Source organism: Oncorhynchus gorbuscha, linkage group LG14 (assembly GCF_021184085.1).
Source record: "Oncorhynchus gorbuscha isolate QuinsamMale2020 ecotype Even-year linkage group LG14, OgorEven_v1.0, whole genome shotgun sequence".
Classification (NCBI taxonomy): domain Eukaryota; kingdom Metazoa; phylum Chordata; class Actinopteri; order Salmoniformes; family Salmonidae; genus Oncorhynchus; species Oncorhynchus gorbuscha.
In genome coordinates, this window is record NC_060186.1 from 47,049,504 (window position 1) to 47,071,566 (window position 22,063).

At 41.5% G+C, this 22,063-nt stretch overlaps 3 protein-coding genes across 6 annotated transcripts; all 3 read left to right on the top strand.

Annotated features, from left to right (window-relative positions):
* Positions 1-75: 75 nt before the first annotated feature.
* LOC123994989 lies at positions 76-2,677 on the top strand. Of its 3 annotated transcripts, none has more exons than XM_046298169.1 (6): positions 76-875; positions 1,747-1,817; positions 1,905-2,081; positions 2,172-2,233; positions 2,316-2,408; positions 2,496-2,677. In XM_046298169.1, the coding sequence occupies exons 1-6, from the start codon at positions 718-720 to the stop codon at positions 2,586-2,588; spliced, it is 654 nt and encodes a 217-aa protein (XP_046154125.1). In that variant the 5' UTR covers positions 76-717; the 3' UTR covers positions 2,589-2,677. The 3 variants fall into 3 exon arrangements, with proteins under 3 accessions (XP_046154125.1, XP_046154126.1, XP_046154127.1); XM_046298170.1 differs by having other exon boundaries at positions 456-875; positions 2,316-2,416; positions 2,496-2,675; XM_046298171.1 differs by lacking the exon at positions 1,747-1,817 and having other exon boundaries at positions 471-875; positions 2,496-2,671.
* An 84-nt stretch (positions 2,678-2,761) lies between these two features.
* On the top strand, positions 2,762-4,800 carry LOC123994984 (putative nuclease HARBI1). Of its 2 annotated transcripts, XM_046298159.1 has the most exons (6): positions 2,762-2,779; positions 2,859-2,894; positions 2,993-3,547; positions 3,617-3,732; positions 3,828-3,939; positions 4,034-4,800. In XM_046298159.1, the coding sequence occupies exons 3-6, from the start codon at positions 3,076-3,078 to the stop codon at positions 4,402-4,404; spliced, it is 1,071 nt and encodes a 356-aa protein (XP_046154115.1). In that variant the 5' UTR covers positions 2,762-2,779; positions 2,859-2,894; positions 2,993-3,075; the 3' UTR covers positions 4,405-4,800. The 2 variants fall into 2 exon arrangements, with proteins under 2 accessions (XP_046154115.1, XP_046154114.1); XM_046298158.1 differs by having other exon boundaries at positions 2,770-2,894.
* A 1,317-nt stretch (positions 4,801-6,117) lies between these two features.
* Positions 6,118-16,307, top strand: LOC123994975 (zinc finger protein 180-like). The gene is made up of 2 exons (XM_046298148.1): positions 6,118-6,756; positions 13,743-16,307. The coding sequence occupies exons 1-2, from the start codon at positions 6,351-6,353 to the stop codon at positions 14,651-14,653; spliced, it is 1,317 nt and encodes a 438-aa protein (XP_046154104.1). The 5' UTR covers positions 6,118-6,350; the 3' UTR covers positions 14,654-16,307.
* The last annotated feature ends 5,756 nt before the right edge of the window (positions 16,308-22,063 follow it).

Here is a 22,063-nt window from a genome sequence, read left to right on the forward strand (position 1 = left end):
TGTTTATGAAGAACCGTCCACTAGATTATACGTCACGCTAGCAGCATCGCCTGAAAGACGCACATCGTCGTCTGCTGACTGGAGGGGGAACGCAGTTGAGAGAAATATTTTGTTTTCAGACAAAGCTTATTTTACATGGATTTAATTAAATAATACCATTATATTGAGACATACAAAGACAGTAATGTGTTGATTGATTAGTGAGAATATATATTTTTTTACTACAGCACATTTAAGGCAGTTTCATTAAGTCAAACTAAATCTAAATAAATAGCTAGCTACTGTAGGTCTATACTGCTCCTACATAGTGTAACAATATATCATGTGGGACGTTAAGGTAATGCTGTTGTTACACTGGTGAGTAGAAACTCATGCTTCCTACACTTTCACTTAAATATACTGTAACGATCCTGGGTTTATATGCGCAGAAATCGACTCTGCCGCACGAGCATGCGCCGGACCTCGGGCTAGAAGGTCGAGGGTTCGAGACCTGGGGCCTGTTGCACAAAAGTAGAATTAAGACATCCGGGATAAATGACTCAGCTGAGCTCAATGAAGCCAAAACATGTGCGTCCAGGCTTAATTGGTTGCACAAAGACCAAGCCAGGATGAGCAGACACGGATTCATTAAGCCAGGTGAAACCAATCCTGGACAGGTGCGCTCTCACGGCTCACTCAAATAGACCCCGCCACAGATCACAGATTAACTGATTTACCATGGCAACTAGAGCCGCGTACTTTTCCCCGTCGGAAGCACAAATCCTCATGGAGGCATACGAGGAGGTAAAAGATATAATTAAGAAGAAAGGCAACACCGCCACAGTGATAAAGCAAAGAGAAAAAGCGTGGCAAAGTATTGCAGACCGCCTGAATGCGTAAGTAGTGCACAATTACACACTCACCGCTCCGCTGAAACATCACAATTACAATTCAAATATTTAATTCACATCTCCAAAAACGCAGTTGTACTGTAATTATGAAACGGTTAAATTTTTAATTGAAATGCACTGCAGATATGAGTGAAATTGTGTAAAGTAAGTCCATCACACTGTATAAAGCTATGATAAATTATTATTAAAGCCTTACATTATTATTTAACGTTACTACGCTCAGTACGGTTTAATCTTAGCCGTTGTACTCTGCTTCTTATGTTGTCCACCGTTTTTTTGTGTTTCTCCTGCTTTCATTAATGTAAAGCTGCTTTGACAGAATGAAACAATTGTGAAAAGTGCTATATAAATAAAATTTAATTGAATAAATAGATGAGCTATAATAATAATCACTTTAATTTATATAGCGCCTTTCAAAGGACCCAAGGTCGGTTGCTCACTGCACTGCAAAAATGTATTTCTTACTTAGTATTTTTGTCTTGTTTTCAGTAAAAAAAAAATATCTAAAAAACATCTTCAATATTTTCTTGATCAAAATTACCTAGGAAAATAAGCAAAAAAATCTGCCAGTGAAACGAGAACTTTTCTAAAATTAAGTGTTTATGGAAAAAGTAAACTTATTTCAAGAGAATTTTTATTATATTGACAGATTTTTTATTTGCTTGTTTTAAGCACACATTTACTTAAAGTTTATATTTTTTGTCTAAACTATATTTATTTTGCTAGGTCATTTAGCAAATCAAGAAAATACATCTTTATTTAAGTTTATTTTATTTTATATTTTTACTGAAAACAAGACAAAAATACCAAGTAATTTTTTGCACTGTGACTCTATTAAATGTGTGTGTGTGTGTAGATTAAACATGAACGGGCCAAAACGGACATGGCAGCAGGTCAAAATCAAATACAAGAACATTCTGCAGAATGGTATGGTCCCTGACTAATATTTAACAAAGCACAAGCATATATTGTACCCAGAAGGTGCCTGCTCACACATTGTCTGTACTGTTTTAGCAGTGAAAAAGAATACCCACAGACAAGGCACGGGTGGTGGGTCACCAAAGGCTGACCTTACCCCAGCAGAGGACATGGCCTTGGAGCTAAATAAAGGCAGGCCCGTCTTAGAGGGGATCCCTGGGGGGAAAGAGACGAGCATAGGTTCCTCCCAAGATGCCACCCGCTTCATTCAAGGTATGTCCTTCCATCTCTACATGGGATACAACCACATTCATATTGAATCAATTTGGACTGTCTGACTTTGGTTTACCTATTGCCTTGCAGTGTCTGGCAGCACTGTGTTCCTGTTAGAGCCACCAGCACAAGCACCAGACGATGCTGATCCAGTGAGTACTCCATCAAAGGCATACTGTAGGCCTGGCATGTCTTGTCTACTAGCTTCAATATGAATCCGATTAAATGTGATAGGGTGAAGGCCCCAGTGCAGCAGCAACAGCACATGATGGAGACGATGATGATGATGAGGAGGAGACCATCTCTCTGGATTCCAGAAGGCATGAGGTATCATGGTAAGACTGTGAAAGTACTATTTACTCTACAATGGTGAGGAGTCCTCATCAAAATCAAAAAATCTAATTTCTTTTACAGGACCCAGATGCTATACAGTGGGAAAACCAGCCTGGCAACATAGTGCGTATTAATAAAAGGACACCACATCCTGCCAAATTCCAGCTGCGCTAATTGTATTGTGTTCACAGAGCTCACAAGCTATCAGAACGTTGTATGGCAACCACCTCCGGCGCCAAATAGAACTGGCAGACATAGACATTCAGTACAAGAAGAAAAAGATGGAAAATCTTGTACTGGAGTCCGACATAAAAAAGAGGACAATTAGGAAACTGGACCTTGAAATAAAAACACTTGAGAGGGAGGTGAGATATGCCTTCAATGTACACTGTATGCTAACTGTAACACAAATGTATTAATCATTATTTGTATTTCCTCCCCCAGCTCCAAGAAGATGACACAGCTCAAAATAAAAATTAGGTATATTCTCGTAAAGTGAAGTGAGCCATGACATATGAGCTCTTATTGTGAGCACACAGGACGGTGGCATCTTTCTAAGGTTTTTTTTATTTTCCCAGCAATCAGTACAACCAAGTCATCGTTATAAGGCATCGCCCTCTTTTGCCCACCCCCCCAGCACCAGGTGTGGCCACTAGCCTATATGAAGGCCCAAAATTGTGTGTTCCTTTCTGCTCTGACAATGGCATGCCCATTCGTGCGAGATGTGGTGGATGAAGAAGCACTTGTGCTGAGGAGAGCCTTCAGGCGAGAAAGGGTCTTCAGGGACCGGTTGGACCCACTGGCCTTCCCTGACGACCATCTATATGAAAGATACAGGTTTTCTGCAGATGGCATCAGGTATCTATGCAGACTACTGGGTCCCAGGATTAAGCACCGCACTGCACGGAGCCATGCACTGAGTGTGGAGCAAATGGTTTGTGTGGCCTTGCGCTTTTTTGCTAGTGGAGCCTTCCTGTACTCAGTGGGGGATGCAGAACAGCTGAACAAGGCCACAATTTGCCGCACAATAAGGAGTGTGTGTCTGGCTATCAAAGCATTAGCAGATGTCTTCATCTCCTTCCCTGGCCACAGAAGACTCTGTGACATCAAAGAGGAGTTCTATAGGATTGCAGGTAAGAGGATCTACAAATTACAGGACAACTGTTAACACATAGTAGGATATTCATTACTTTGTGTGACAGGTTTCCCCAATGTCATTGGTGCAGTGGACTGCACACACATAAGGATAAAAGCCCCCTCAGGTGCCCATGAGGCCGATTTTGTGAATAGGAAATCCTTTCACAGCATTAATGTTCAGGTGAACATAACTTTTGATATTGTCCATTGACGAACACTCTGCATTGCCAGTGATGTGCATTGATTGGTGTAATATTCCTCATCTTATGATTTCAGATGGTCTGCAATGCTGACTGTGTGATCAGCAATGTTGTGGCAAAATGGCCTGGCTCAGTCCATGACTCCAGAATCTTTCGGGCCTCTGAAATCTATCAGTGCCTATCACAAGGTAAGCCACACAACCCCTATTTATAACCATCATGGCTGTGTCAAGAATATCACTGTGTTTATGAGGTAGTAATGATGAGATTTTGTGTTGACAGGTGAATTCTCTGGTGTGTTGCTGGGAGACAGGGGGTATGGCTGCCAGCCTTTTCTCCTGACACCTTTCACAGACCCCCAGGAAGCACAGCAGGCCTACAACCATGCCCATGCCAGGACAAGGGCCAGAGTTGAAATGACCTTTGGCCTCCTGAAGGCACGCTTTCACTGCCTTCACAAATTAAGGGTCAGACCTGTTAGGGCATGTGATATTACTGTGGCTTGTGCTGTCCTCCACAATGTGGCCTGCCTGAGGAAGGAGAGGGCCCCCAGAGTGCCACCAGCCATGGACTGGGACAATCCGGCAATCTTCCCTGATGACGACAGTGGTCGGCTGCTGAGGGACCAATATGTGTTGAATTATTTTAGTTAGTATGTGTGCTTTCAATTTTGGTTAAATATGTCCTGCGGTGGCAGAGGAATTTGGGTTTTTTTGGGTTCGTTTTTTTACGAATTTGGCCTCTTATGATGTTTGTGCGGTATACTGTGTGTAATACAAGGCTGCAGGGAGGCTACTGCATCCATTCATTTGTCTGTTCAGTTGATGTGTATGGATTTGTCCTGCATTTATTTTAGTGTGCAGTCATGCAGGGTGTGTTATATACAGACCTTTGAATGTGTATGTATCATTTTGTATAATATGCTTGGATTCTGTGCTTTCCATCTTACATTTACATTTAAGTCATTTAGCAGACGCTCTTATCCAGAGCGACTTACAAATTGGTGCATTCACCTTATGACATCCAGTGGAACAGCCACTTTACAATAGTGCATCTAAATATTTTAAGGGGGGGGGTGAGAAGGATTACTTTATCCTATCCTAGGTATTCCTTAAAGAGGTGGGGTTTCAGGTGTCTCCGGAAGGTGGTGATTGACTCCGCTGTCCTGGCGTCGTGAGGGAGTTTGTTCCACCATTGGGGAGCCAGAGCAGCGAACAGTTTTGACTGGGCTGAGCGGGAACTGTACTTCCTCAGTGGTAGGGAGGCGAGCAGGCCAGAGGTGGATGAACGCAGTGCCCTTATTTGGGTGTAGGGCCTGATCAGAGCCTGGAGGTACTGAGGTGCCGTTCCCCTCACAGCTCCGTAGGCAAGCACCATGGTCTTGTAGCGGATGCGAGCTTCAACTGGAAGCCAGTGGAGAGTCACTGTGACTTCAGTTTCGAAAGGAGCTGATGGTTTACCTGCTTTGTTTTGTCCTTATTCAATAAAGGAACATAATGTTACACATTGTGTTTTTATATTCATATGGAATGTGTATTTGTTTATATGACAGAGTACTAGGGCCACACTGAAGAAAAAGGATAAAGTCATAAATTTATGAGGCTGGTTCTTTCTGCAGAAAAGCTACATATTGTTTTTACAGTTTTGATACTTATGACAATGTGATACTTAATATTCTGGCACATCAGCATGTCTTTGTTTATGAAACCATACTGAAGTACAATTTCACGAAATGCCCCGCCCGCATCTGTCATTTTAACAACTGTCCTCCTTTAAAACAACTGGTTACAATATTATGACTTGTCTTTTTTTTCCCTCTGTGGCCCTAATATTCTATCATTTTATATATAGTCTATGGAAAACTGTAAATTATCTAATGATAGCAACATCTAAAAATCATTTTTTATCCAAAATCATTGAAATTAATGATCACAAACGTTTAAATAATGACAGTGGGTCTAGTTATATGTGATAACAATGTATAGTGAGCAGTGAAATAACTATTGGTTTCCATTTGTGGTGACTGCTGACTGACATTAGGGATGAGATTAAATAGATCCTGGAATTTAGCCTGGTCTGGAGCAGGCTAGCTCCACAGAATAAATCTCCATGGTAATTTATACCATAACATATCCTCCTGCCCCCTATCCATCTTTAGTGCAACCGGATTACGGATCAATTGAGCCAGGATCACCAAAATATCCTGGCTTAATCCCTTATCCTAGTTTTGTGCAACAGGCCCCTGCTCCCTGCTGTTTCATAACAATACGTTTTACTCAACTGCGTTACCCACTCCAGTCAGCAGATGGCGGTCTGAGACTTTCATGCGATGCTGCTAGCGTGACGTAAAATCTAGTGGACGGAACGCCTCTTTCAACAGCGTCAACAGTTAGTCAACCACCTCGGTAGCTTGTTAGTCAAAATAGCCGAACCAATAAAGCTATTTAGACGCTTTAGTGTATATTAGCCACTGTGTTTTATACCCACTTCTGTCGTCTAGATAGTTATCCGATTTAATTTCATATTTACCGTTGTTGTTATTAGTCAGCCAGCGGGCTGGTTAAGTTAGCATTAGCCTAGCTAACTAACATCCCCGACCATGAGTTCACTAAGCTACTCTCCTGCTGAAGAAGAGCGTGTCTGCTGGACGGAGAAAGAGGGTATGTGGCTAAACGTTGTCGTGAAAGAGGAGGAAGAGGATGTCAAAATACAAAAACAAGTAGAGGGTGAGGCTGTTACCGTGAAAGAAGAAGAGAAAGACGTTTCAGTGAAAGAAGAGGAAGACGCGTTCAGAGTGAAAGAGGAGGAGGACGTTACAGTAAAAGAAGGGGAGGAAGAGAAAGAGGATGATGCTGTTTTTGGAGTGAAGGAAGAGGAGGGGGAGATGACTGTCACATTGGAAGAAGAAGATGAAGAGGAGGAAACTGGATATCTGGGCTCGGATTCCCAAAGGCATGTTAAGGCATCCTATGGTTCTAACGATGAACGGGCCCCTGTTAACACTAGTAAGTACTGTCTTTAAAGAAAAATGTATTTAATTTATTTAACCTTTTTTTAACCAGGTAGGCCAGTTGAGAAAAAGTTCTCATTTACAACTGCAATCTGGCCAAGATAAAGCAAAGCAGTGTGACAAGAACAACAACAGTGTTACACATAAACAAACGTACAGTCAATAACACAATAGAAAAATCTATGTACAGTGTGTGCAAATGTAGAAGAGTAGGGAGGTAAGGCAATAAATAGGCCATAGAGGTGAAATATTTACAATTTAGCTTTAACGCTGGAGCGATAGATGTGCAGATGGTGATGTGCAAGTAGAGATCCTGGGGTGCAAGAGGATAAATAACAATATAGGGATGAGGTAGTTGGGTGTGCTGTTTACAGATTGGTTGTGTACACGTACAGTGATCGGCAAGCTGTTCTGACAGCTGATGCTTAAAGTTAGAGAGGGAGATATAAGCCTCCAGCTTCAGTGATTTTTGCAATTCTTTTCAGTCATTGGCAACAGAGAACTGGAAGGAAAGACGGCCAAAGGAAGTGTTGGCTTTGGGGATGACCAGTGAAATATATCTGCTGGAGCGCATGCTACGGGTGGGTATTGCTATGGTGACCAGAGAGCTGAGATAAGGCGGGGCTTTACCGAGCAAGGACGTATAGATGACCTGGAGCCCGTGGGTTTTGCGATGAATTTGTAGTGAGGGCCAGCCAACGAGAGCATACAGGTCGCAGTGATGAGTAGTATATGGGGCTTTGGTGACAAAACAGATGGCACTGTGATAGACTGCATCCAGTTTGCTGAGTAGAGTGTTGGAGGCTATTTTGTCAATTTCATCGCCAAAGTCAAGGATCGGTAGGATAGTCAGTTTTACGAGGGTATGTTTGGCAGCATGAGTGAAGGATGCTTTGTTGTGTAATAGGAAGCCGATTCTAGATTTAATTTTGGATTGGAGTTTGTGATGCTGGACGGGCAACAATCAGTTGAAGAGCATGCATTTAGTTTTACTAGCATTTCAAAGCAGTTGGAGTCCACGGAAGGAGTGTTGCATGGCATCGAAGCTCGTTTGGAGGTTTGTTAACACAGTGGCCAAAGAAGGTCCAGAAGTATACAGAATGGTGTCGTCTGCGTAGAGGTGGATCAGAGAATCACCAGCAGCAAGAGCGACATCATTGATATATATATACAGAGAAAAGATTCAGCCTGAGAATTAAACCCTGTGGCACCCACATAGAGACTGCCAGAGGACCGGACAACAGGCCCTCCGATTTGACAGACGGAACTCAATCTGAAAAGTAGTTGGTGAACCAGGCGAGTCAATCATTTGAGAAACCAAGGCTATTGAGTCTGCCGATAAGACTGTGGTGATTGACAGAGTCGAAAGACTTGGCCAGGTCGATGAAGATGGCTGCACAGTACTGTATTTGTGTGGCCTCCACGTGCCTGTATGACCTCCCTACAATGCCTGGGCATGCTCCTGATGAGGTGGCAGATGGTCTCCTGAGGGATCTCCTCCCTGACCTGGACTAAAGCATCCGCCAACTCCTGGACAGTCTGTGGTGCAACGTGGCGTTGGTGGATGGAGCAAGACATGATGTCCCAGATGTGCTCAATTGGATTCAGGTCTGGGGAATGGGCGGGCCAGTCCATAGCATCAATGCCTTCCTCTTGCAGGAACTGCTGACACACTCCAGCCACATTAGGTCCAGCATTGTCTTGCATTAGGAGGAACCCAGGGCCAACCGCACCAGCATTTGGTCTCACAAGGGGTCTGAGGATCTCATCTTGGTACCTAATGGCAGTTAGGCTACCTCTGGCGAGCACATGGAGGGCTGTGCGGCCCCCCAAAGAAATGCCACCCCACACCATGACTGACCCACCGCCAAACCGGTCATGCTGGAGGATGTTGTAGGTAGCAGAACGTTCTCCACAGTGTCTCCAGACTCTGTCACGTCTGTCACATGTGCTCAGTGTGAACCTGCTTTCATCTGTGAAGAGCACAGGGTGCCAGTGGCAAATTTGCCAATCTTGGTGTTCTCTGGCAAATGCCAAACGTCCTGCACGGTGTTGGGCTGTAAGCACAACCCCCACCTGTGGACGTCAGGCCCTCATACCACCCTCATGGAGTCTGTTTCTGACCGTTTGAGCAGACACATGCACATTTGTGGCCTGCTGGAGGTCATTTTTCAGGGCTCTGGCAGTGCTCCTCCTGCTCCTCCTTGCACAAAGGCGGAGGTAGCGGTCCTGCTGCTGGGTTGTTGCCCTCCTACGGCCTCCTCCAAGTCTCCTGATGTACTGGCCTGTCTCCTGGTAGCGCCTCCATGCTCTGGACACTACACTGACAGACACAGTAAACCTTCTTGCCACAGCTCGCATTGATGTGCCATCCTGGATGAGCTGCACTACCTGAGCCACTTGTGTGGGTTGTAGACTCTGTCTCATGCTACCACTAGAGTGAAAGCACCACCAGCATTCAAAGGTGACCAAAACATCTGCCAGGAAGCATAGGAACTGAGAAGTGGTCTGTGGTCAACACCTGCAGAACCACTCCTTTATTAGGGGTGTTTAATTGCCTATAATTTCCACCTGTTGTCTATTCCATTTGCACAACAGCATGTGAAATGTGAAAGTGCGAGTCATAATTCCCATGACACCTAGGAAAATCTGAAAAGCGGTTCCTTCATTTATTCCATAGGATATTTTTTAGATTCACTTAAAATAAGGTCTGTGTTTCGTGTAGGCTTACACCACCGTGCCAATTTTATAACTGTTGATATCCATAGGACAAGGTAACTCTGATCAATATTGGCTAAATATAAGCAAAGATAATTTTTTTGTAGAGTGGATTTATGAAAATATGTTGACAAACGTTACCCATGTAAATCTCACTAGGATAAGGTATCAAAACGCTGAGGCGGTTTAAGCCTGCACGAAACACAGACCTTATTTGAAGCAGATCAAGACATTCTCAATGGAAGACATGAACGGAAGGAACCCCTTTCAAGTTCAGCTGCAAGTTATTACAGGAATTATAACGCGTCGACTATTTCTCTCTAAACCACATACCTGTGACTAATCCGGAAACTATCACCTTGAAAACAAAACGTTTATTCCGTTCCGTATTTTATCTAACGGGTGGCATCCATGAGTCTAAATATTCCTATTACATTGCACAACATTCAATGTTATGTCATAATTACGTACAATTCCGGCAAATTAGTTTGCAAAGAGCCAGGCGGCCCAAACTGTTGCATATACCCTGACTCTGCTAGCAATGAACGCAAGAGAAATTACACAATTTCACCTGGTTAATATTGCCTCCTAATCTTGATTTTTTTTTTTGCTAAATATGCAGGTTTAAAAATATATACTTTATTGATTTTAAGAAAGGCATTGATGTTTATGATTAAGTACACATTGGAGCAATGACAGTCATTGATTGTTTTTTTATAAGTTTAATGCTAGCTAGCAACTTACCTTAGCTTACTGCATTTGCGTAACAGGCAGGCTCCTCGTGGAGTGCAATGTTATCAGGTGTTAGAGCATTGGACTAGTTAACTGCAAGATTGGATCCCCCAAGCTGAAAAGGTTAAAAAATCTGTCGTTCTGCCTCGTTCCTAGGCCGTCATTGAAAATAAGAATGTGTTCTTAACTGACTTGCCTAGTCAGATAAAGATTAAATAAAGGTGTAAAAAAATAAACTTATGAAAACTTGAAATTGGCCCTGATTAATCGGTCGACCTCTAGTCTAGAGTGTCTCCCCCTTTGAAGAGGGGGATGACCCTGGCAGCTTTCCAATCTTTGGGGATCTCAGACGATACGAAAGAGAGGTTGAACAGGCTCGTAACAGGGGTTGCAACGATTTCAGAGTATAATTTCAGAAAGAGAGGGTCAAGATTGTCTTGCCCAGCTGATTTGTAGGGATCCAAATTTTGCCACTCTGTCAGAACATTTGCTGTCTGGATTTGGGTGAAGGAGAAGCGAGGGGGGGGGGCTTGGGCAAGTTGCTGCAGGGGGTGCTGAGCTGTTGGCCGGGGTAGGGGTAGCCAGGTGGAAAGCATGGCCAGCCGTAGAAAAATGCTTATTGAAATGATAGATTATCGTAGATTTATCAGTGGTGACGGTGTTTCCTAGCCTCAGTGCAGTGGCCAGCTGGGAGGAGGTGCTCTTATTCTCCATGGACTTTACAGTGTCCCAAAACTTTAAACATTTCTGTTTGAAAAAGCTAGCCTTAGCTTTCCTAACTGACTGAGTATATTGGTTCCTGAAAAGTTGCATATCGCGGGAGCTATTCGATGCTAGTGCAGAACGCCACAGGATGTTTTTTTGCTGGTCAAGGGCAGTCAAGTCTGGGGTGAACCAAGGTCTATATCTGTTATTAGTTCTACATTTTTTTGAATGGAGCATGCTTATTTAAGATGGTGAGGAAAGCACTTTTTTGAAGAGCATCCAGGTATCCTCTACTGATGGGATGAGGTCAATATCCTTCCAGGATACCCGGGCCAGATCAATTAGAAAGGACTGCTCGCTGAAATGTTTTAGGGAGTGTTTGACAGTGATGAGGGGTGGTCGTTTAACAGCGGACCCATCACGCACGCAGGCAATGAGTCAGTGATCGCCGAGATCCTGGTTAAAGACAGCAAAGGTGTATTTAGAGGGCAAGTTTGTCAGGATGATATCTGTATTTCTGACCAATTTGATGTTTGATGAGGACATTTCTTAGTGACTCCAAACTTTTGAATGGTAGTGTATATTCTTCAAGAATCAATGGGTATATAGTAAATGGGTCTTTCTATAACTGCCAGTGTAGATTTCCTGTGGGGGTCAAATTATTACAGCTGTTGACAAGTCGTTGTATTCAAAGACCTCAATGTCTTGCCAGGTGGGTGCAAGGTGCTGTGTTGTTGTTGTCTGCTGCCAGGACTTGTGTGATGGCCTTTTCCTGCTCCAGGACTGTTTCCATCATTTGCAGTGGAGATCCCCACCTTATCAGGGATTCTGTGATGAGCTTGTTGAGGGGCAGGCTCAGTTTATCCTGTGGACTTGTCAGGGCCTTCTGCTTCTTCCAACTACAGGAAAATGTGCTGACCACTTCCTTGCATTTAATCAATCTATAGATTTACTGTTGTGATTAAGAGAGCTATAGAAAACAGGATAATTTATATAGTAGGATATTTATTATTGAAAGAGAGAATATATTGAAACCAGAGGCTAATGTATTAATTATAAATAAAGACAATGTAATGTTTGGATATTGCACACATTTACATATTACAAATATGATGGATTTGCATAGTGGTATATATTCTGCTTAACACATAAGAAGGATCAGGCAGTGTAGTCAGCTATCACTTTAAACAGAGGAGATAAAGAATACAATAGTTATTCAGCACTTTAAGTTATGCTGTTTTTAAGTGAGGTTATTTTTCTACCTGCTCTGTGTTTTGGACGTTTAAACTTACCAATAGCAATGTGTAGCCTGTGTCTTGTCCATTTTTTCAGCTCCAATGCTTTGACCGTGTTCCATCCACTGTCTTGTCCATTTGTTCAGCTCCAATGCTGTGACCGTGTTCCGTCTACTGTCTTGTCCATTTGTTCAGCTCCAATGCTTTGACCGTGTTCTATCCACTGTCTTGTCCATTTGTTCAGCTCCAATGCTTTGACCGTGTTCCATCCACTGTCTTGTCCATTTGTTCAGCTCCAATGCTGTGACCGTGTTCCATCCACTGTCTTGTCCATTTGTTCAGCTCCAATGCGTTGACCGTGTTCCATCCACTGTCTTGTCCATTTGTTCAGCTCCAATGCTGTGACCGTGTTCCATCCACTGTCTTGTCCATTTGTTCAGCTCCAATGCTTTGGTCGTGTTCCATCCACAGTTGGTAGTCATACATACAAGCCCCAGGATGAAAGTGCCTACCTCAGCCCAGCTGAAATTATTTATCCGATGTGTTCATCTGGGAAATAATAGGGCTGAAGGTGTTTGCTTTGCAGCTTCCAGTTGTCGTCATGTAATGAATTATGGGGCTAATGTATGGCTCTGTGGTCCAGCTTGACCGTAAGTCGGCAGTGGTAGAGAAGAATGAAGCGTTACGGATTTCCTTGGCATCTCTGTCCCGACATTCTGTGTAGAGTTCTGGCAGACATGTTTTCCTGAAGTATTTACGGCTCGGAATCTCGTATCTTAGGTCTAAAGTTCGAATCAACTTTCTGAAACCGTCTTTCTCCAAATAGAATTGGTTCATATTGATCTCTTTCGCTATGTGATACGTAATTGAACTCGTTATCTCAATCCACTTCTTGGTCATCTTGTCAAAACTCCCTAGAAAGGCCAAAACCTAGGAAGAAACTTAGAGAGGAACCAGGCTATGAGCGGTGGCCAGTCCTCTTCTGGCTGTGCCGGGTGGAGATTATAACAGAACATGGCCAAGATGTTCAAATGTTCATAAATGACCAGCATGGTCAAATAATAATAACCACAGGCAGAACAGTTGAAACTGGAGCTGCAGCACGGCCAGGTGGACTGGGGACAGCAAGGAGTCATCATGCCAGGTAGTCCCGAGGCATGGTCCTAGGGCTCAGGTCCTCCGAGAGAGAGAAAGAAAGAGAGAATTAGAGAGGGCATACTTAAATTCACACAGGACACCGGATAAGAGGAGAAGTACTCCAGATATAACAAACTGATCCTAGCCCCCCCGACACAAACTACTGCAGCATAAATACTGGAGGCTGAGACAGAAGGGGTCAGGAGACACTGTGGCACCATCCGATGATACACCAGGACAGGCCAAACAGGAAGGATATAACCCCACCCGTTTTGCCAAAGCATAGCCCCCACACCACTAGAGGGATATCTTCAACCACCAACTTACCATCCCGAGTTGTCCTGCAAATCACCTTCAATACGTTATTTTATTTTACTTCAGGCATCACCTTTTACCTCAAACAGTACATTTCTGTTGTTGTGGGACTTTAACCATCTTTCTGACTTTCACACAGGAGAGAGATGTGACTATCGTGGATCCTCTGGGGAGCCTCAACAACATCATGATGCTGACAAGGCAGAGAAGAGTCTCTCCAGATCAGAACACCTCAAAAAACACCAGCAGAGACCCAGAGAGAAGAAATCTCACTGCTGCTCTGACTGTGGGAAACATTTCAAATTTTCATCAGAACTTAAATTACACCAGAGAACACACACAGGAGAGAAACCTTATAGCTGTACTCAATGTGGGAAGAATTTTACTCAGTCAAGCAGCCTGATAGTGCACCAGAGAACACACACAGGAGAGAAAAGTTATAGCTGTACTCAATGTGGGAAGAGTTTTACTTCATCTGGCTATCTGAAAATACACCAGAGAGCACACACAGGAGAGAAACCATTTAGCTGTACTCAATGTGGGAAGAGTTTTACTACATCTGGCTATCTGAAGATCCATATGAGAGCACACACAGGGGAGAAACGCTATAGTTGTAATCAATGTGGGAAGTGTTTTACTCAGTCAAAGGGCCTGGTAGTACATCGTAGAACACACACAGGAGAGAAACGTTATAGCTGTGCTCAATGTGGGAGGAGTTTTACTCAGTCAGGCAACCTGAAATCACACCAGAGAACACACACTGGAGAGAAACCTTTTAGCTGTGATCAATGTGGGAAAAGTTTTATCATATCTGGCGATCTGAAGATACATCAGAGAACCCACACAGGAGAGAAACCTTATAGCTGTAATCAATGTGGGAAGAGTTTTGCTACATCTCGCTATCTGAAGATACACCAGAGAACACACACTGGAGAGAAACCTTATAGCTGTAATCAATGTGGGAAGAGTTTTGCTGCATCTAGCTATCTGAAGATACACCAGAGAACACACACACAGGAGAGAAACCATGTATCTGTACTCAATGTTTGAAGAGTTTTACTCAAACAGCCTGATTGCGCACCAGAGAAGACACACAGAAGAGGAATCCCATAGCTGTACTCAATGTGGGAAGAGTTATACTCAGTCAAGCAGAGTGAAAGTGCACCAGAGAACACACACAGGAGAGAAAAAACCTTATAGCTGCGATCAATGTGACGAGATACTCTGATTAAAGATCTCTGATCAAACATCAGAAAATGCATACATGAAGGAGTTGTTTCATGAATCAGTGAAATAATGTCACAATGTAAAATGTTTTAACATTGTAGAATAAGTATTTTAATGATGTCACAATGTAGACCAGGCTCTGAATTGAAAGAGTACTATTAATGAGATTTAACAAAAAAGAGCTGTATTACTTACCGCGTTGGCGACCCATTTTAAGCTAAATGTATCTGGCTGTTTTCTACAAATTGTCCTCTAACCAGGGATGGACACATTATTCCCAGATTCCGTGTGGTTTTTGAGCTGTTAGTTTTAACAGGACTCGGCACAACTGATTTCAACAGGATATCGATGAGTGATGACAAATAAGTGTTTCTCTTTGTTTATAGCGACCCCTACATTTAAATGCATCACTCCAAAATGTAGTTGACTGTCTTAAGCAGGTTGTCTTCTAACCAGTGAGGTAAAAGATATCTCCATTTCCATGTTTTTTGTTTTGTTTTGTTGTGTTAGTTTCAAGACAGGTTCAACCTGATTTCCCCCCAAATCGATATGCGTTGCCATGAAGCTTAATTTATTTTCACTGCACATTTTTCCCTATTGGAGATGAGTTTTGTTTGAGCTCGTTCCAAGGGAAAGAGAGTTCTAGAAGCTAGTGAGTTTTGGGACGAGAGTTCCAGAAGCGAATGAGTTTTAGGATTCTATAGAAATGATACGATTGTATATTATTATTTAGAAACACATGTTTTTAATTGTTCCCAGCCAGTAGACACCATGTTTATATTGTAGAAGGCGAAGCATTTTAGTTGATTATATTGTGAAATGGAAGTTGTTTTCTGTTTGTGGTGAGCAAACTTGTCCATCAAAAATATAGGATATATTTGTTGTCTTAAAGGGGAAGATTTTACAGGCTTTGGTTTTTCCATTTATGTTTTGAGGTTGGATTTTGAGAACTCTCTTCTTCCTAAACGTATAGCACGTTAGCACGTAGGACGCACTGATTGGTGTCACCTCGTTAGTCAGTATGTGTTTCACCTGAGCTGGTCCAGGTTCTATTTAAGAGTGTCTGGCCCAGTGCTCCAGTTGTCTTAATAGGTGTGGAGAGTCAACACCTTTAGTTGCTCCACCTTTTTGGTGTGTTTTTTGTTTGCCTCTTCTTGGGCAGATTTAGTGGGTCTCGTGGTGGGTGTATTTTATGTCCCAGTTGTTGTTACTAGTCAATTTTCAGTGGACACCCCCATAGTGTCTTTCAGAGTCACTCCTAAAAAACAAGCTTATATTTTGGGTTGGATGTTGCATCCAATTAATATTTTAATCTTTGGACTTTCCTTAGAATGTTCATTTGTTGTTAGTCTTCTGTTTGTTGTGTACTAAATATTTCTGTTTATTTTCTTTATTTTTTCCCTGTGAAGCCATTGTGTTGCATCCATGTCTGAAATGTGCTGTATTAATAAAGCTTTATTTGATTTCAACAAATGAACCCAATGACTGGCCAATCAACAGACTCTTGGTCCCTCTTAGTATGGAAAAACAAAAGTATCAATCCCACTTTTCCAGCCTGCTGAAGGTGTGGTGGAGTGATAAACACCACCCCCGGCTCTACCAGGGGCTTGAGGTGGTCTCCCACAGCTTTGCTTATGTCATGTTCTGTGGCCTTGCTGTTCCATTTTTTGACTGCCCCTGCAATACAGAAAGAAACACATTTAGTCATATTATATAAAACACTCAAAGTAATGGATATAGAGCATCCATGACCTCAGTTACACCTGGCACCTAAATGTGACTTATGTCATCTGATCACTTCAAGCTGCATTAGGTCTGGATGCACAAAAGTCACAATGTGCTGCATTAGGTTTAGATCTGCCAGGATGGGCATTGTGTTCGGAATTTGAGTCTGGCCACCGAATATGCATCAGCAATGTAAAGAGATGGGGTGAATGAGTGGGGAAAAGTACATTTGACACAAATTACCTTCATAATATCAAATAAGTGCATGTGCCTGAGGGAAATGTAACTTTCATACAGCCAAAAGGGGTGAGAAATTACACCAAACCAGTGGACAATTTGCACTAATGTAAATAAACATAGATGATGGAACATATTCCCTTTTTGCTGACGTGATGAACCGCTAAGGGGACATAAATATTTACCATCTAAACCATGTGTGACCTCTCACCTCTCTGGCTGTAGAAATGTTCTTCCTCAACAGCTCTCTGACTGAGCTCCACCCTCACTGGGTCTTCAGAGGAGAGGAAGGCTGAGGAGGGATGGAAGGATCAGCCAGTCAATAAAGTGCAGAGCTGCTGTCTGACAAAATGACAATTTTATTATTTCATTAAAGTAAATAAGGCTTTATGACTGCTGAATGCCAACTATTAATCACTTAGATCATGTATTTTCAGGAAAAGATACATCCTTGGGACGTCACTAGCGCATTGAAGTTGACATTTTAAATGGTTATGGTAGGGGTTAAGGTTAGGGTAGAGATGTCCCAAGTATCCCAGATAACATTGACCATTGTGCATTCTTCTGTCTCTTTTACATAGCAGGTGTAATAGAAACACAGACAGACAAGTAGGCACGCAATGGATTATGGTCATTGTAGTTAATTATGTTTTAAAGGTTGATCGTTTGAAGAAATATAAAAGTCTCTCCCGAATAGTTAGAATTACCACCACAATGTGCAGTAGGCTTGTTCAAAATCAACAACGATAGACCAGACTTTGATTTGATAAACTCGAACAGAATGAATGACTGCCCAGTTCAACGTCAGTTCACCGTCACACCTCATACTGTATTGGAGCAGCAGCTGACTTCCCAGTTCAACGTCAGTTCACCGTCTCTCCTCATACTGTATTGGAGCAGCAGCTGACTGCCCAGTTGAACGTCAGTTCACCGTCTCTCCTCATACTGTATTGGAGCAGAAGCTGACTGCCCAGTTCAATGTCAGTTCACAGTCTCACCTCATACTGTATTGGAGCAGCAGCAGCATCAGTTCACCGTCTCACCTCATACTGTATTGGAGCAGCAGCAGCTGACTGCCCAGTTCAACATCTGTTCAACGTCTCACCTCATACTGTATTGGAGCAGCAGCTGACTTGATCGTTGATGCTAATCAGCATGTTTGAATCTGAGAGTAAATAGAGCCGACTACACTCTAAAATGAAGGGTTCAACTGGAGTTGTTCTCAGATCCCCTAAGAACCGTAGGGTTCTTGGTCAATGAAAAACAGACCCAAAAGGTTCTTCAAAGAACTTGTTAGAAGGTGGGTTCATCGAGGAACCTACGTTGTTGCTGGACTTCTTCCGGGAACTTCGCAATTACAACTAAAAACGATGGTGACAAGTTTGGATGTGACAACAGTTAAAAAGGTTAAGTTGAGTTGATGTTTGGCTCTGAATATGTCTCAAAATAATGTATTATAATAATATAGCATACTAATAATGAATAACAAAGACAATTATGGTTTTCTGTGAATATCTTCCATAACGTTACTATAGTTAATTAACGTAAATATTAGAAAGCCGGGTTTGACCGCCGGCGTTGTATGAGCTACAGTACAGTACCATTATCTTGCTAGATAACATTATGTCCTAACTAGGCAGAACTAGGTTTGGATATTTTTCTCAACTATATTATTTACCATATATTGTGTATGGTTTCCATCAAGCCAACATGGCTTTACACTCATTAAAGTAAGTTTCCAATCTAGAGCAGTTCTCACTTTTGTGAGAATGAACTAGCTAACGTTAACTAACTAACTAACTAACTAAGGATGGTGACCTGTCCAGACGATATGTTACAACGAACTGAATCGTCAATGAAGGTATTCCTCTTTATATAGCCTGCTACAGCATGCAATACTATTAACTCACAAGGGGGCATAACGTTACATGGACAATACTATCCCATTTTGGAAACGTTACATGTACAAAACTATCCCATTTTGGAAACATTACATGGACAATACTATCCCATTTTGGAAACATTACATGTACAATACTATCCCATTTTGGAAACGTTACATCGACAATACTATCCCATTTTGGAAACGTTACATGGACAATACTAACCCATTTTGGAAACGTTACATGTACAATACTATCCTATTTTGGAAACGTTACATGTACAATACTAACCCATTTTGGAAACGTTACATGTACAATACTATCCCATTTTGGAAACGTTACATGTACAATACTATCCCATTTTGGAAAAGTTACATGTACAATACTCTCCCATTTTGGAAACGTTACATGTACAATACTATCCCATTTTGGAAAAGTTACATGTACAATACTCTCCCATTTTGGAAACGTTACATGTACAATTCTATCCCATTTTGGAAACGTTACATGGACAATACTATCCCATTTTGGAAACGTTACATGGACAATACTATCCCATTTTGGAAACATTACATGTACAATACTATCCCATTTTGGAAACGTTACACGTACAATAAATACTATCCTATTTTGGAAACGTTACATGTACAATACTATCCCATTTTGGAAACATTACATGTACAATACTATCCCATTTTGGAAACGTTACATGTACAATACTATCCCATTTTGGAAATGTTACATGCACAATACTATCCCATTTAGGAAACATTACATGGACAATACTATCCCATTTTGGAAACGTTACATGGATAATACTATCCCATTTTGGAACCGTTACATGTACAATACTATCCCATTTTGGAAACGTTACATGTACAATACTATCCCATTTTGGAAACATAATTTCAATAGAGTTGTGATAGCATACTATGCTGTGGAGTAACAATACAAACATACTCTGCAAAAGCCAACTTTTTCTGGGGCCATTCTTTGTAGACCATTCAAAGGTGTTCCTAGTCTTGGTCCCCCTGAAGAAAGCCACATGTTAAGATAGTTTAAAAATAGTTGTAGTAGTAGATATGGTGGTGAATTCCCAAAGGAGAGGTTGTGAGTTAAATTCATTTCAAGAGCATGCCCACTTGCTTTTGTTGCCTTGACAGAACAATGTTGAGGTGGGGTTCCGGAAGGACATAGACATTAAGGGAAATTGGATTATAAAATGTTAGGGTACAGCAACTGGTGTTGAGAAGGAGTGCTGATCTACAAACAAACCCACCGCTGTCCATATAAAGTTATTCCAGAGACAACTGATTCAGAATGATCTAGGCAAAGCTGATCGTAGAAAAGTGCTCCTCTGTACGCATTTATGAAATGTCTCAGGCTAAGAATGCTGCACTGGAATCAGTACCAGTAATGTTATTCATTCTACTCACAAATGCTAAACAGATCCTTGTTCAGCACTCCTACTTCAAGCCACCAAGCCACCAAGTGAATGTTGGGTATTGGGTGCTAAACGTCTTGAACAGTGGTTGAAAAAGTACCCAATTGTCATTCTTGAGTAAAAGTAAAGACATGTTAATAGAAAATGTCTCAAGTAAAAGTGAAAGTGAACCAGTAAAATACTAAGTAAACCTCATTGCTAAAAGATACTTAAGTGTCAGTGGTAAAAGTATAAATTATTTGACCTTCCATATATTAAGCAACCAGACAGCACAATTCTCTTGTATTTTTAATTATGAAATATCCATGGGAACACTCAGACATAATTTACAAACGAAGCATGTGTTTAGTGAGTCCGCTAGATCAGAGGCAGTAGGGATGTTCTCTTGATACGTGTGTGAATTGGACCATTTTCCTGTCCGGCTTAGCATTCAAATGCATAAAGTACTTTTGGGTGCCAGGGAAACTGTATGGAGTAAAACATATATTAATTTCTTAAAAAATGTGGCGAAGTAAAATTGAATGTTGTAAAGAAACAGAAAGAGTAAAAGTACAGATACAAAACAGATATAAACAGAATGTAGTGGAGTAGTTTAAATACATTTTTGTTATGTAATTTACACCACTGGACTTGAAAGGAACACCGGTACTGTCACGCCTTGGTCATTGTATCTTGTGTTTTTGTGATATGTTTGGGTAGGCCAGGGTGTGACATGGGTTTATATGTTGTTATTTCGTATTGGGTTTGTATTAATTGGGAGTGTGTATTATTAGGGGTGTGTCTAGTTAGGCTTGGCTGCCTGAGGCGATTCCTAATTGGAGTCAGCTGATTCTAGTTGTCTCGGATTGGGAACCGTATTTAGGTAGCTTGAGTGCGCGTTGTATTTCGTGGGTGATTGTACCTGTCTTAGTCACCAGATAGGCTGTATTTTGTTTCACTTGTTTGTTGTTTTTTCAATTATTTCATGTACCTCTTTATTAAAGGTCATGAGTAACCTACACGCTGCATTTCGGTCTGCCTCTCTTCTAACAGCAGACGAAGATCTTTACAGGTACCCCATGTATATAGCCTTGCTATTTTTATTTTACTGCTGATCTTTAATTATTTGTTACTTTTATCTCTTATTTTTTTACTTAACACATTTTTCTTACAACTAAATTGTTGGTTAAGGGCTTCATTTCAGCATTTCACTGTAAGGTCTACACATGTAGTATTCGGCGCATGTGACAAATACAATTTGATTTGTTACACATGAAAAACATGTTGTGAACCTGGTGTGACATTATTGAAGCTGTGCTGACACCTAGTGGACATCAAGAATACCTACACTACACACGTGTGTGTGTGTGTGTGTTATATATATATATACACACACTTTAACCTTAACACAGATGGGATGCTTCACATAAGTAGCTATTTTTTATTAGACACTAATATATGTCCAATAAACAGACGCAATTTCGATATTGTGATGTCTACAGCGCTGTTGGCTGGTCGTCATTGACCTTGCGTAGGCTTAAACCCTGGTATACACTGATTTATAAGGCCATATTGGGAAAAATGCCATTTTCTCTCTGTTCTTCTTTAGTCAGGTCGGTAAATAAATATAAATTACAGTCCCATTCTGATTTGCTTCTAACAGTACCAAAAATTAGAACAGGTCATGGTAGAAATGGTTTTAGTTACTTAGGTCTGTGGTCTTGGAATTCTCTCCTGAACATTTAAAAATTGATGATCTAGTTTCGTTGGTGGAGTTTAAACACTTAATCGATGTATATATCATAGAAGAGTAATTGTTTTTAGGCCAGCTGTTTTTAGTCAAGACTTTCATGTTTTTAATGTAAAATGTTTTTGTACTGTATGTATGTTTATAGTTTTGTTTAATTTTGTGTTAGTGGATGTAAGTTGTTTTAAGAAAGGCGTTGATGTTTATGCTTAGGTACA

What these genes read in the sequence shown, in the direction of transcription:
- LOC123994984 (XM_046298159.1), top strand. Translation starts at nt 3,076, where the DNA reads ATGAAGGCCCAAAATTGTGTGTTCCTTTCTGCTCTGACAATGGCATGC. An exon ending in TTCACAGCATTAATGTTCAG is followed by an intron (nt 3,733 to 3,827) that starts GTGAACATAACT and finishes TTATGATTTCAG; the next exon opens with ATGGTCTGCAATGCTGACTG. An exon ending in CTATCAGTGCCTATCACAAG is followed by an intron (nt 3,940 to 4,033) that starts GTAAGCCACACA and finishes TTGTGTTGACAG; the next exon opens with GTGAATTCTCTGGTGTGTTG.
- LOC123994989 (XM_046298169.1), top strand. Translation starts at nt 718, where the DNA reads ATGGCAACTAGAGCCGCGTACTTTTCCCCGTCGGAAGCACAAATCCTC. An exon ending in TGCCACCCGCTTCATTCAAG is followed by an intron (nt 2,082 to 2,171) that starts GTATGTCCTTCC and finishes ATTGCCTTGCAG; the next exon opens with TGTCTGGCAGCACTGTGTTC. An exon ending in TGGATTCCAGAAGGCATGAG is followed by an intron (nt 2,409 to 2,495) that starts GTATCATGGTAA and finishes TTTCTTTTACAG; the next exon opens with GACCCAGATGCTATACAGTG.
- LOC123994975 (XM_046298148.1), top strand. Translation starts at nt 6,351, where the DNA reads ATGAGTTCACTAAGCTACTCTCCTGCTGAAGAAGAGCGTGTCTGCTGG. An exon ending in ACGGGCCCCTGTTAACACTA is followed by an intron (nt 6,757 to 13,742) that starts GTAAGTACTGTC and finishes ACTTTCACACAG; the next exon opens with GAGAGAGATGTGACTATCGT.